The 12,985-nt window shown below is 53.3% G+C and overlaps 2 protein-coding genes across 2 annotated transcripts; one reads left to right on the plus strand and one right to left on the minus strand.

Moving 5' to 3' along the window:
• Positions 1–1,670: 1,670 nt before the first annotated feature.
• On the plus strand, positions 1,671–8,567 carry CSUI_003940 (tetratricopeptide repeat-containing protein; the record flags this gene model as incomplete). Its single annotated transcript, XM_068064135.1, has 7 exons — positions 1,671–2,884; positions 3,240–3,374; positions 4,087–4,380; positions 5,328–5,403; positions 6,380–6,860; positions 7,552–7,639; positions 8,444–8,567. 7 exons carry the CDS (start codon positions 1,671–1,673, stop codon positions 8,487–8,489), a joined length of 2,334 nt encoding a protein of 777 aa, XP_067923886.1. The 3' UTR covers positions 8,490–8,567.
• A 1,348-nt stretch (positions 8,568–9,915) lies between these two features.
• CSUI_003941 (sperm-associated antigen 16 protein) lies at positions 9,916–12,604 on the minus strand (the record flags this gene model as incomplete). Its single annotated transcript, XM_068064136.1, has 6 exons — positions 12,186–12,604; positions 11,860–11,949; positions 11,273–11,360; positions 10,849–10,930; positions 10,389–10,449; positions 9,916–9,990 (listed from the first exon to the last, which is right to left on the minus strand). The coding sequence occupies exons 2-6, from the start codon at positions 11,932–11,934 to the stop codon at positions 9,916–9,918; spliced, it is 381 nt and encodes a 126-aa protein (XP_067923887.1). The 5' UTR covers positions 11,935–11,949; positions 12,186–12,604.
• Positions 12,605–12,985: the final 381 nt, after the last annotated feature.

The raw sequence follows: 12,985 nt of genomic DNA on the forward strand, positions 1-12,985 counted from the left end.
AAGAAAGTTCTCCAGCAACTCCTCCGCGAACCAGTTGCCAAGGGGCCCCCGGAGGAAGAGGCATGCGAAACACCGCTAACGACTCAAAACTGAAAAAATCGACAGACACCCCGTGAACACCTGGCACGCATCCTGACCTTCAAGAATACGCTTCACCATAATTCCTCTTCTTTCCACGGCTGTTGAACGCAAAACCTGAAGAAGGACACGCCTCTTGAGAAGTCTTGAGTCGAAAGGTAAGCATGCGGAGCCGTGAAGTCAGGTCCTGAACTTGCTGCTTTCAGGCGCGCAACTCTTAGCTCAAACCCGGTCCCTGCCAGGCACGCCTCGAATGTGCGCGGGTGCAGCGGGTGGTTTGGTTTACACTGTTTTGTCAGAGACGAAGAAGGTCTGGGCGCTGCTTCTCGGGTCGCTGCCCTGACGGAAGACTGGGTTGATACAGATAAACTCCTGCCCGCTCGCCTAGCTGTCTGCCATGTCGCGCGTGGCCTTCCGCCTCACTCAATGCCGCTGCATGCAGCCCGGCAACCTGGTTCTTCGCTTTGCTTCCTTAGATTCAACTGCCTGTGTGAGTTTTTCGCAGTAGGGAACGCTGTTTGCTTCAAACTCTGCGTTCTCGGTCTACTACTACAGGTGTGCAAGCTGTCCGGCACACGGTGAGCAGCTTGCCATGAAACAGCCCTTCACTTCGGGGCCGCCGCAGCAGCTTCTAATTCTGGAAACGCTGTACACATGGCCGTCGCAGGCACTTCGCCGCGTCTCTCTCTTCGTACACGCCTCACCCAGGAGGAAAAAGGGCGCTCTGCGGGTCGGTTACGAGGCATCCGCCGTAGGGCAGTCATGCCAAGTGACTCCAATCTACTGACGAGTCTGAACAGGCTGCCCGTGAGCAGTCCCATCGTTCCTCAATATGGCGTGCTGAGACTGGGCCGAAGCATCGAGCTACGTTCGTTCCCGTTCTTGAGCGTGGCTGCGTTAGACAAGTTTCGCCTGACTTCCCCTGCGCCCTCATCTTCCAGGGGACGGCAGTCGCTCTGAGCGCCCGGGGGCCACGGCTCGGGCGAACGCCTAAAACCTCTCACTTGACCAACGCTTGTTCTCAACAAAGAAGGGATTCTGTCCTCTCTGACCTGCTTAACATCTGCACACGCACCCGCGGTGACGGCGCTCGTCCGGATTTCGCTCTGGTAACAGCGTTGCGGTGTCTCGAGTTTCTTCTCTCCTCTCGCGTCGCATGAAAATCTGTCCGTTCCATGTCTGTTTCTCCGCGGGGGGATGGCGATGCCTGCATGTCTTTGCAGTTTTCTTTTGCTTTTAGCCGACTGTCCGGCGCGAAACTCACGACCCATATGGAGTGAATTTTAGTGTCAGTATCAGCGAAGTCTGTGAGGACTGGCGCCCTGCCGTGTCGTCGCTTGGTGTATTTTGTGGGCGAAGAACTGACCATAGGGTGACACGGCGCCTTTCCGGAGTGCTGCAAGTCCCAGGAGACAAGAGATACCGGAAGCAGGCCGTGGTTTGGTTCCAAAGGCGTCGCTCGGCATGGCGAGAGACTAGCCCCCACATCCAGTTGTCAGCAATTGTCGTATTTCCACACTAGGAGGAAGCGTCTTATCTTGCGAGGTTGACTGGGTAGTCCAGCCTGCCCTCATCGTTTTTCTGGGTTGAAGATGACAGGGCAACAGGTGCCCTCTGAGCACCCTTCTCCTACCGCTCCGTCGTCCTTCTCGTGTCCGGCCGGAGAAAGCAGGGGTTCGACATGCAGTCTACCAGGTGGGTCGTCCCGCAGATATCGGTCGCACGGTGACGTGCAAGAAAGAAGTCGTGATGGCTCTCAATCAAACGACGTTCTGGACGGTGCACTGGAGGAAGCCGGTGAGACTGAGGCTCACCGCGACGGGACGCGCGAGCAGTGCAGTAGAGTCCAGAACAAGCTAGACATGACGCCTTCCCCAGCCCAACTGAATCCAGTGTCTTCTCCTTCTGACGCCAGTACCTCGAACAGCGCGAAGGTCGCCGTTCTCTTGTACCGGGCTGGCCTACGGCTCGAGCGTCGTGGGCAGTTGAGTGGTGCAATTGGTTTGTATAGACAAGCTCTCAGGCTAGATCCATGTCTAGATGAACGCAGCATGTACATTGAAGACGAGAGTGAAGACGAGCACGAGGGAGCGAAGAGTGAAGACGACGAAGATGAGCGTAGCGACAGAAGACTTGGCGAAGATGAAGAAGAAATGGCCCGGCGCCAGCAAGATCACCAAAGCTCGGCACCCGCTCACGATGAACAAGAGGACAGCGCGAAGAAGAGCGGTGCATACGACAGAGACGATGAGCAGAGGGGCGAGCGGGACGTACGTAACTGTCATTCAGAAGCTCAATACTGCACGAGTAGTCGTGCGCCTTTCTGCAGGAAACGAGATGTGCATCCTGATCAGCGCTCGCACGCCTTCGATGCCTCAGATGGGAAACGAGAGGCCACAGAGGGCGTAGGTGTTTCGACGCCAGAGTGCCAGAATGATCTTCGCCCCGTGATCCCCTCCTCTGTTCCCGGACCCTCGAGTCCTTTGATGGCGGAGGAGCGGCGCGCACACGATCCGCCTCGTCGACAGATGAGGAAAAACGAGGCTGCCGAGAAGCAGTCTTCCGTAGGGTCTCATTCATCTGCAAGTCGTCAATTTTCAGGAGAAGAGAAAGGGAGAAGGGCAGACTCCGCAGTCTTCCGAGACGAGGTAGGGGAGAGCGATGGACCTACGGGTGTGGAGGACAACGAGGTTCTCCAGGTAACACGCCAAGAGGAAGACGCCGGAGATACAAACGGTCTGCTAACGCTGCCTCAGGAACTTTTGAATGTGCTACCTCTTTACCTTGATGCATTTGCACTCACACGGTAAGTGATATGTTTTGGGTTCTTATTGATGTTTGCGAGTGCTGCTTATCGCTCGAAGCCTAGACGTTGTATATCCGTAGCGGCTCATGAAAGCTGCAACAGCTAGTGCTTGTCTCAGCGCCCTCATCTCCGCCTGTGCATTTCTTGCATGGTATGAGGCAGTGGGTCTCCCTGTCTCTCCCGGGGCCATGATTTCGCGGTATTGCTTGATGAAGGACCCTGTGAGAGCCGGTGATGACTGCAAGCCTCTTCAGTAATAACGAGGCCTCTTTGTCTGGATGATATCACAACCGTCAGCTTGTGCGATGGAAGTGCGGTAGTATCCACTTTTTGTTCTTCCTCTGTTTTCTTTCAGTCTGTCACTCTGTTGTCGCCAGCTTCATCGACTATGTGGAAGTGAAAGCAACAGCTGCTGGAAGGCCAAGTGTCTTCAACTCTTTGGTCATTCTTGCCTTTCCGAGCTCCGGCTTCACAACTCTTCATGGCATCTGTAAGGCAGTCTAGTCTTCGCGTATTTGCTTGTCAGTGCTTGAGCATTTGAGAATCTTGATCTGTTGATGTAGTCAGACAAGCCCTGGCTTGAGCTTGATCATTCAGAAATGTCATGTTCCGATTGCAGTTGCCTTGGTGTCAGAATCAGGAGAAGGGAGTATTATGATCTACAGAGGGAAGCACTTCGTGCGCCAGTATGTGACGTCACCTGTGTGCTAAGCTTTCAGGACTCGCTCGTTTCTTTTTTGTATCAGTGTGAGGACTCAAGTTGCATCAGGGAGAAACACGCGGCGGCTGCTCGGCATGATCACAGTGTATTCTTCTCCGTCAGCCGGTTTGTCCTCTGTACGGCAGTCTCTTAAAGGCCAACCCCTGAGCATTCAAGCACGTTCTGCTTTCTGCGCCTGCATGTACTGCAGTTCGTGTGATTCTTCTCAAGGCCCTCCTTCGGTTGAGGGGGACGAAAGATATGCCCTCCTGCTGATTTGATTCGTTTCCTCTTAGACAGTGTGATAGTACTCAGAAAGATACTAAATCTAGTTCCATCAAATAGGTGAGTGGTCTGTCTGTAGCCTCTCTGTCTGCCGTCAGGGCTTCCTCAGTGATTTCTTTTTAGAGAGGCACTTCAGCTGCTCTCTTTTTCCGTGTTCGTCTGAAACAGGAGACTGTAGTCTATTCCCCCCTTATGTGTCATACTGTACTTTTAACAGAATGTACCTTGAGCGCCCACGTGTCCGTCTTGACGGCATATATGTCTCCCGGTGCATGTACATGCGCCGCGTACGGGATGTTGGCAATTTACTGAACGAGAGCGAGCAGGAGCGTCGGCAGCGACAGCGCCTTCACCAGCAACTGAGGAGAGAACAGGAGCTGAGCACTTCGTCTGCACAGCTTCTCGGTTCTATGATCATGCATCAGTCTCCTGTCCTCGCTGTCACTTATCATCGTTTTCTGCGTTTTCTCCCCTCTGACGCTGGGGATCCGACTAAGGTTCTCGTTCTCAGGTGATTCAAGCCCGGCATACTGGAGACACTGGTGACGGTCATAGAATCTGCAGACATGAATGATGAAAGCATCTGGCCAGGGGTCCTTCGCCCTACTTCTCTGACATAACCCTTGCCTTGTTCAGGATAGAGGCAAACGTAGTCCTTGTTGATCTGACTGAATCTGTTTCTTCGGTGGTCAGTTGCATGAGGCACAGAAGCGCCTAAATGTAGTTAACTCAACGCCCCTGTGTAACCGTTTCTCTGTTGAAACCAAGGGATAGATCACTCACAGTTGGTGTTATCGAAGTGAAGTCGAATAGTTAGTCGTTGAGCATCTTTCGTTAGCCAACCGACTGACATGAGAAGACGACCCAGACCGCTTTAATGTGAAATGGGAGACTGTCCTCCTGCGCCCTTGCGATACACCAACGTAGATAGAATCTTGCGGACTTCGTTCTCCTACGTAAAACTTCAGCAGATGCTCTCTGCTGTCAATGGCATACTGCGTAGCGTGGCAAAAGTTTCATGCCTTCACGTCTTTGTCACATGGTGGGCGAGAGCACTTGTATTTGTGGATCCGATTTCTCTTACTATCTCGCTCACACAAGAAGTGTGACCGTGTTTTCTTTTACGAGTCCTCTGCCTTTCTTATGCTCCCCGTGTTCTTCCCATATCTTCTCCGTCTAGCCTAGCGTACTTCCTAGCCTCTGTAGGTGTGCTGCTGCTATGAGCAGGACGGTGTATCATTGGAGTGAATCCGCTTACATGTGGGAATGCGTTTGCTTTGAGCCTCGTCTGTTTTCCCGGTGCTGCCCTGCGTTCGGCTTTCGATGTAGCCTTCCCATATGCCGATGTTAGACTGGGAAAGAACAGTGGTTTTATTCGCTGTTGGCTGTCCTCTGCCGTCCGTTCGACAGTCCGCGGTTACACGGGTTGTTGATGTCCTTGAGTTCTGCTCTCCTCAGGACTGAGGCTGACGTTCAAGTGGCAGTCCAGGCCCTCAAGGCGGCAGAACAGCGAGTGAGAGAAGTCGAGAGACGAGTAAGTTTTTCTGGGGAAACCTGGCAAGAACACTGTGAGCCACGGCTAATGAACAGCTCCAGCCCTGTCTTACATTTGGTGGTTCCTAGAGCCATTACTTAAAAACGAAGCACTGGGTGAGGAGGCAGCATTATTCTTTCGTACGACTGTGGAGAAGTCGGGCTGAGGGCCCTTTCTCATGATGTATGTGCAGTTTGCTCCTTATCCGATGAGTCTGGTGAGCAGCCTAACAGATGACCGGGGTCCTCAGCGCACTATTCAGGAGTGTTGATAGTGGTTGTTTTTTGGGGGATGGAGAGGTCCGAGGCTCATGAGAGTTTATCAGGAGCATGGACAGAGGGTGTTTCCCACCCCGTGACTTCAAAAGCGATAGGGCTTAATACCAGCACACTGACGGAGTACAAGGCTTACCGCTCCGTGAAGCCCCGTTGAGAGTGCTTTTGTGTGGGGCTCGGTTTCTTAAACAATCGTGACAGAAAGGCGGAGCGGGAGTTCTCCCTGTTCAGAAATCTCAAGACTCAAGGGGGTGTGTGAGGAAGCTTAGTAGAAAGGCCTAGGCAACCCATGTGTTGGGGGCCACTAGAGCTATCAAGCGACACTGAACGGAACAAATTCCTTATACTGATGAAACATTTACGCATGAGACTGGAGCCATCGCCTAGTTAGTAGACTTACACCCTGCACGCGTATATACTGCAAATACCATTGGTCTTCTGCATGTACGTACCCGAAAAGCAGATCTCATCTACTGTATCACAGCAGCTAAGGTACTGATCACTGAGTTCATCGCGACTTCCAGGTAGTTGCGTCCAAGCATTCTAGATCCCCCAAGGCAAGACGAACAGGCTTAACATAATTCTAGGTGCTTCGCTTTTCTTGTTTTCAGTCCTAGATGCCAGGGACCGGGTCCGGAAGCCTGGGATGTCTCTACCGGAATCTCAGTGTTGGCATCGCTCCTTTACTTTTTCCTTCTCAGGAAGGGGGCAACTGCAATGTAGTGTTCACGCGCATTGATGCGCGTCACAATAATCCTAATCCTTTAGGAGCACAGCAGCATCAGCGTTGGACGTGGCAGCGTTTGCTTCCTTTCGTCGCTGTAGGAGAGTTCTCCTTCGACCCTGAGTCGAGGCAACTTCGAATCTTCTATGACGAACCTCGCACAGAGGGCAGCTGCTGCGGCTACACATCACAACAACATGGCCTGCACGCTCCACCGACCCGTGTGACCGGCGATCTCGGGGGCGGGGCCACCTCATCTTTTAGAGTCAGAGAAAGAACGGAGAACACTCAACGTGTTCGAGAGACAGGCGAAGGACATACAGTCGGGGAAATCAGAGAGGAGCACGGTTGTGAGTCCACAGGCTGGCAACGCCGTAGACGCCCATACACGCATCGGGCTGTCTTTGAGTTGTGCGGGGGCTCCGCTGCGAAGAGCAATTGCCGTCTCAAGTGGAAATGTAAGGGCTTGTATTCTCTTGGTCATCTTGACAGGAAGGCGTTGGTTTCGTGTGTAAGCCAATGGTGAATATATAAATCACCTTCGTAGGTAGGACGCTCAGGGTCGTGGGTAGTACGGAAACCCGTTCTCTAACATGAGTGACCCTTTGTTGATCAAGGTGAATTGTGTGTAGGCATTTGAACTGTCATTCGCCGGGCAGTCTAGAGCGCTGTAGCGAATGAGAGATCTGTGGGACCGTAAACCTAGTTTCGGTGGTACCGGATGGTGATGGCAAAGAAGCTCCCTGCATCTTAAATCTCTCACAAAAGGGAAGTGCGTCCCGAAGAAAGTTGATGCTTAGTTGGGCGGTTTGCTTTGGACAGGACAGCAAGACTGGAGGTCTGCAGTATCCAATGTGACGCAGCTTCCGAGATATTTGCAGGGCGACGGCAAAGGAGAGTCAGAAGTCACTATTTTAAAGGGAGGCGGTACTTGAAAAGCCACAGCCTGAGAGCACTGTTAGCGGGTTGAGGTAATGCCAGTTCGCTTGCAGGGATCCGCCGTATCATTTCCAGTCTATATGAGTGTAATATTTGGAAAGCAACTGTATGGGCAGCCGCTCAGACCCGTGGTAAGTCCGTGCTTGTCAGCAGATAGAACTGACGGTCTCTACGACGAGCGATTGCACCACGTGTTCTCGTGGACTGCAGCTTTCTCAATTGGTTCGGCAAGAGGCCTGCACGAGGGCGATGACAGCGACGACGTTACGCAGCTGAACATCGACAATGAACACTTCAGGTAACCTGTGCAATGTGATGGCCGGAGGTTCTTACTATCGTGACACCGTAGCTCATGTGCTCTGCATTGGGATTGATTTCTCTTCACACCTTTGAGCATCTGCTTCGGTATCACGGAATAAACGGGGCTGAGTGCGTAGCGTGTAGACGCCTTCCCGTGATGCTGTCACATCCAAGTGTTCGTTTGGACGCAACGTGTAGATTGCCATGCCCCATGTTCTGGGATGTTCACCACCACTGTTTGGAAGGCACTTGGGGAACCATAAGCCGTATCAGAGGGGGACTGTGTCCGGTTCGGGGTGCAGCACCGGGGCGGGTGACACACTACCTATGTCTACATGCCTTTCTCGTCGAACTGAGAGAATGGTTTTGTGCCTTCATGTAGGTTGGAGCCTCTGGTAAACGCACTTCGACCGGGGGGGTGGGGTGCCACTGTCAGCAGATTGACTGCCTGTTGAGGTGTGTGTTGGTGACCGAAGAGAAGGTTGACTGGCTCTCTCTTTTTGTATCGGCGTCCTGCAGAATGCCGTTGTCCGCATAGGGACGCTTGTAAAGAAAACTCTAGTGTGCGTATCTTCGCCAGCAGCGGTGTGGACTGCGCGGCCGTTGGGGCCGGAAGTAATCTGGTTGGTATCTTGTTTAGCTTCTCACAGTCCACTATGGTGTCAGCTGTTTCTGGAAAAGATGTGAGGTCTGCATATTTGTTGGAAAAAGGACAGAGACCGAGAAGGCTTTCTCTCTTTTCTGGAAAAGCGCTTAACACAAGGAGTCTGATCCGTGTGCACTTTGTTTTCGCCTTGTCCAGGCCTTTCGTTCTCAACCGGGTCAAGGCGTTTGAGTCGTTTTTTTGAGTCGCCTTGTAACAGTGGAAGGCACGTTTTTCTTACTCAGTTCACAACAAAAAAAGTGGTCCCGACCCGAGTGAAAGAAAATGAAGCTGCATTTAAGTGTATATGCCCCAAAGAGGACGGTAGATCGCGCTTGATTTTCTCCACTTCGCAGCTACAATGTTCGAAATCTGTTTCTACAAGGGGATGAATTCTGCCAGTGCACTTGCTGCCCTGCTCACCCTGGGGCTTGTCCCCATAAGAACCTGGCCCACTTCACGGTTTGTGTGATTCGTTTTCGTCGCTGAGCTGTCCGAGTCTAGATAAGCAGAGCAGGATGATGGGCGGAAGAACAGTCAGTCGTACTTACCTTCCCAAGTTGCCGCCGTACGGATCTGCAGTCCTTCCGGTTTTTGGTACCTACCCGGCTATGTGACGCTGCGTTTCTGTCTGTTTGTGTTACCACGTCGGCCGGTACCCAGACAGCTCTTCTAAGACGCTGGGATTGCCCCCCTCGAGAGCAAACATGTATCATTTTCAGTCGCGTCCTCAGAAGTGCAGACTGCTTTTCAGTGTTTTTCCCACTCAGGCCTCTAGCCCCCAGGGGGAAATGCGGCTCCCGTCTGGCGGGGCCGCGGACTGGTGCAGGGGATGACGCGGTTCTCACTATTTGAATCTCTCTGATCGTAGCAGGTATTTGTGAGTGTGGGCAGTGAATGCTTCGTGTATGTCTAGTTTCACGCCTTCCCTGCTCCGGGCCGTCAGACTGGGACCTCTGAAAGAACATGCCTTTCAAGATAGGGGCGGGTAGCTTTCGCGCGGCGCACGGGTAACAGCTGATGCGCTTCTTCACTGGGGGCTAAATAGGTCACTGTTAAAAGCCAGAAGCAAGGAAGGCCCTGCCCGGTCCCGACAGAGCATGAGTCTGGTGTTCTCACGCACAGAAGCATTCTCAGAGTACCCTACAGTCACACTGTTTAACAGACCACTCAACGGTGACTTTTCGGATGAGTTAGGCACATACTCGTGCTCCTGGGCTTTTCGACATGGGCATGGGCCTAACTTGAGGTGACACAACATACCAATGGAGAGTAGGCCTCGGTGTGTGTCTGTTAGGCGTTGCAGTCGTTTTGTATCGTGTATCGCTGAGTAGGGGCAGACTCGGTTTTTTCAGGTTCACCGAAAATTGGCGGCCTGCTGTTGACCCGAGTACGCGGCAGAAGTCACAGGTGATTTAGTAGAGAGCGAAGAACATCAAATCACTGTTTCCGCGGTCTCAGGAACATCACTTCCATCCTCTCGAACAGCGCCTCTCACTTACAACTCCAGTCGCTCACATGAAGGCTGCAGAGGGCGAGTTTGCCGCAGGCAAAGCCGTCGGGCGCTGCCTCGAAGGTAAGACTGAATCAAGCTGGTTTCCGGAATCCGCATCACTTGGAGCAGAAACTCATTACAGCCAGACTCGCACTGTCCCATCGGCGGACGCACTGCACAAGTACGAGGAGTCGCTACTGAACTTTGCGTCCTAAAACAGAACACATGTGCAAGAGGAGTTGAGGAAAGCTGAGTGGCTTCGCAGTGTCCTGCAGACGCCCGACAGAACTGCGAAATGCATGTGGGCGTTGGGAGGCGGGAAGAGTGGTTGCAGCTAGACCGACGCAGGATTTCCGGGCGCGACGAACCTCACAGCAGAGCGCCGCAGCAAAGCGGTTGGAAGCGATGACACAAGAAACAAAGCGATTTTTGTCGTGTTGGACTGACAACTTGGCACTCGCTTTTCTCTGCCAGTTAGCACGCCTCCGTCGCGTACGTTGCTCGTGTTCGTCGTATAGCCACTCCGGACCACGTAGCTGCAAGCTTCTCAGCGAATGAGGGGACGGGTGGAAGTTTCCCCCACCGAACAGCTAGGTGCCTTCCACTCACCATCACATAGTCTCCGTGGCCTTCCAGATTGTTCAGGAATTTCTCATTCTTGACGTCAAGCCTGCAGAAGATACCTCGGACACAGGACTGACAGGATGCCGTCGAAATCGAAACTGGAGACTACTTCAGCGCAGAACGCTACCCTGGTCCATCTTGCAAGAAGCAAGCTGATCTGGAGCTTGCTGATCTGCCTCCCAGAGTCCGTCTGGCTGCAATGAGTGAATGCTACCAAGACCTTTTTGGCACCGTCGGCCTGAAGGCGGTTGTATTTGCCTCGGTGCTCTGCTGACTTTCTTACGCTTTCAGACTGTCTTGGCAGATCAAGATGGAGAGGCAAGTCGGGGAGACCACATGCGGGCAACCGGCCGAAGTGTTCACAACTACGGCTCTGGGATGGCGTGAGTGTGGTTCCGGCATGCGGAGACGGAAGCGCGCAAAGGTTACTCATCCGGATACTTACAGCTTCACAGTGCCCTCACTGGAGGCTACCGCAACAACTTTCCCGTTTACGTCGAAGCAGCAGCTGTTGGCGGCGCTGTCACCTGCACCGAAGGAGCCGGAGGACAGCGGAAGGCAGAGCAGCGCTTGCATCTCGCAGCAGTCCCGCCGCACTGCAAAGAACCCCCCCCGCTGGAGCCTTTACTCATCTGCCGGGCATGTTTCTTTTGTTGCGCCAAAAACAGGGAGCGTCGTTTGCTCAGCCCTGCTGTAATTTGTCGGAGAAACTCCAGCTCAACTGGAGCTGTCACGTGAGCATACGTGTAGTATGTAACAAAGGTACTGAAGTGCGGGCCAGGCACACAAGGGTGCTTCAAGGTTCTGCATGGGGGTGACGAGCTAGCGGGGCTTGTCGATAAAAATGATCGCAGGAAAAGATGCCCTACCACAATCAATTTCGAGAACTTCCTCCATCTTCCTCAAATCCCAGATGTGAACCGAGCCCGCGGCATCACAGGATGCTATGACGTGTGCCTGAGCGCAATCGGACGACGCAGTTTGCGGGTCCCTAGAAGCCGAGGACCGCAGAACGAATGTATGGAATTCTTAGACGGGTCAGAGCTGTCCCCCCGCCACCAGCTCTGGTCATTCTTGAGGGCTCGTTCTTTGTTCTATGCTTGGGCAAATGAATCACTGACGCCCAGTTGCGTTACACTTGGAGTTCACATGGGGAAACATTACGCGAAAGTGAACTGGACCGGCTTCGCTCGTTGCCGCAGAATAACTGAACTATCTGCCTCGCGGAGCGAAAGAGAGCAATCAAGAAATTCAGGCCGAAAGCACCGAAGACACGGGTAGTGTAACACAGGTGAGAGCTGTCGACTTTTCCGGCCAAACGAGCCGCGCTGACAACGGGCCAGTAGGATATCCAGTTTTTCGGGGGAGCGTGTGTGGTGGCGGAGAACAAGGAGAGGCCCCACCGGAGAAAACCTGAGGTACTAAACAAGGCGGCCACGCGGGTTCGGGGCTTTACCTGGAGACTGAAAGCGACGCCGTTGCACGAGTGCTGGTGCCCAGAGAGCTTGTGTACAAGTGTTCCAGTTCGCATGTCCCACAGCTTCACCTGTTTCACAGCGGGTGATCAGGCCGGACAAGACAGGGACCTAACCCATCTTAGACTATAAGGTTAGGTGGTGAATGAGCCGCCAAACACTACTTCTGAAGCCCCTATGTATATAGGTAGAAAGAAGTTACCATATCCCCCCCGCCCTTCCCGTCACAGACGCCTTTTCAAATCTCTGGCTCCCGGGCTTTTCTTCTCCCAGGCCGTAACTGCCTTCCTGCATGTCACCATCTCACCAGTTTATCGCTCGAACAGCTTGCCAGACAGTTTGTGAACGGCTGGAAGCAGATGGCGTTGACTGAGTCCTCGTGGCCCCTCAAGCTCTCCCGACACCGTAAGCTGAGCGACAAGCAAAACCCGCCTTCTACAACAACGGTACGGTGCGCCTTGTAACACTGGGGTGTCAACGGCTCAGTGCGCGATGGATCCGCTGCATCTACGGATAGCAACCTCGGTGGATTCTTGAAAATAGTTCTGCTGGGGAGGCCGGAGCGGCTACGCTGTTACGAGTTTCGCTCGAAACAGCGTGAAGCTGGGACTGTCAAGACACAGGCATTTCATGGTTGTCGTTCTCTGTCCCGAACTGTGCGGTACTTTTCTCCTGCTGGATCTATCTCACCGCAAACCAAAGCGCGTCCCAGGGGGGAAGCAGTACGACAACCCCGGAACACAACTTGGCACTCGCCGAGTTGCCCGGGTGGCGCACACCCCTTATTGCTTGTCGGGTCCGTCTAGCCGTCATCACCTGTTTGCGTCGAAACATTTTATTGACTGGTCCGCGGAGCAGCTCGCGAAGAAGTTTCCTGAATTACATGCGAGAGCAATGTGGCTCTGATCAGGTTTTTTTTTGCATACTACCACTGTCTTCCCTGTAGGGGCGTCGCTTGAATGACCTAGCCGGGTTCTGTCTTCATTCTACCACTATCGTGTCACGAGGTAAGTTGGACACTGGCTAACCATTTCTGTCTGGTAGAAGTGGTGAAGACTGTGGCCGGGGCTCGTGGAAGCGAGAGCCTCGACAGCCGCAGAGAAGGAT

This window comes from Cystoisospora suis, assembly GCF_002600585.1.
Source record: "Cystoisospora suis strain Wien I chromosome Unknown contig_1778, whole genome shotgun sequence".
NCBI classification, from domain to species: Eukaryota; Apicomplexa; class Conoidasida; order Eucoccidiorida; family Sarcocystidae; genus Cystoisospora; species Cystoisospora suis.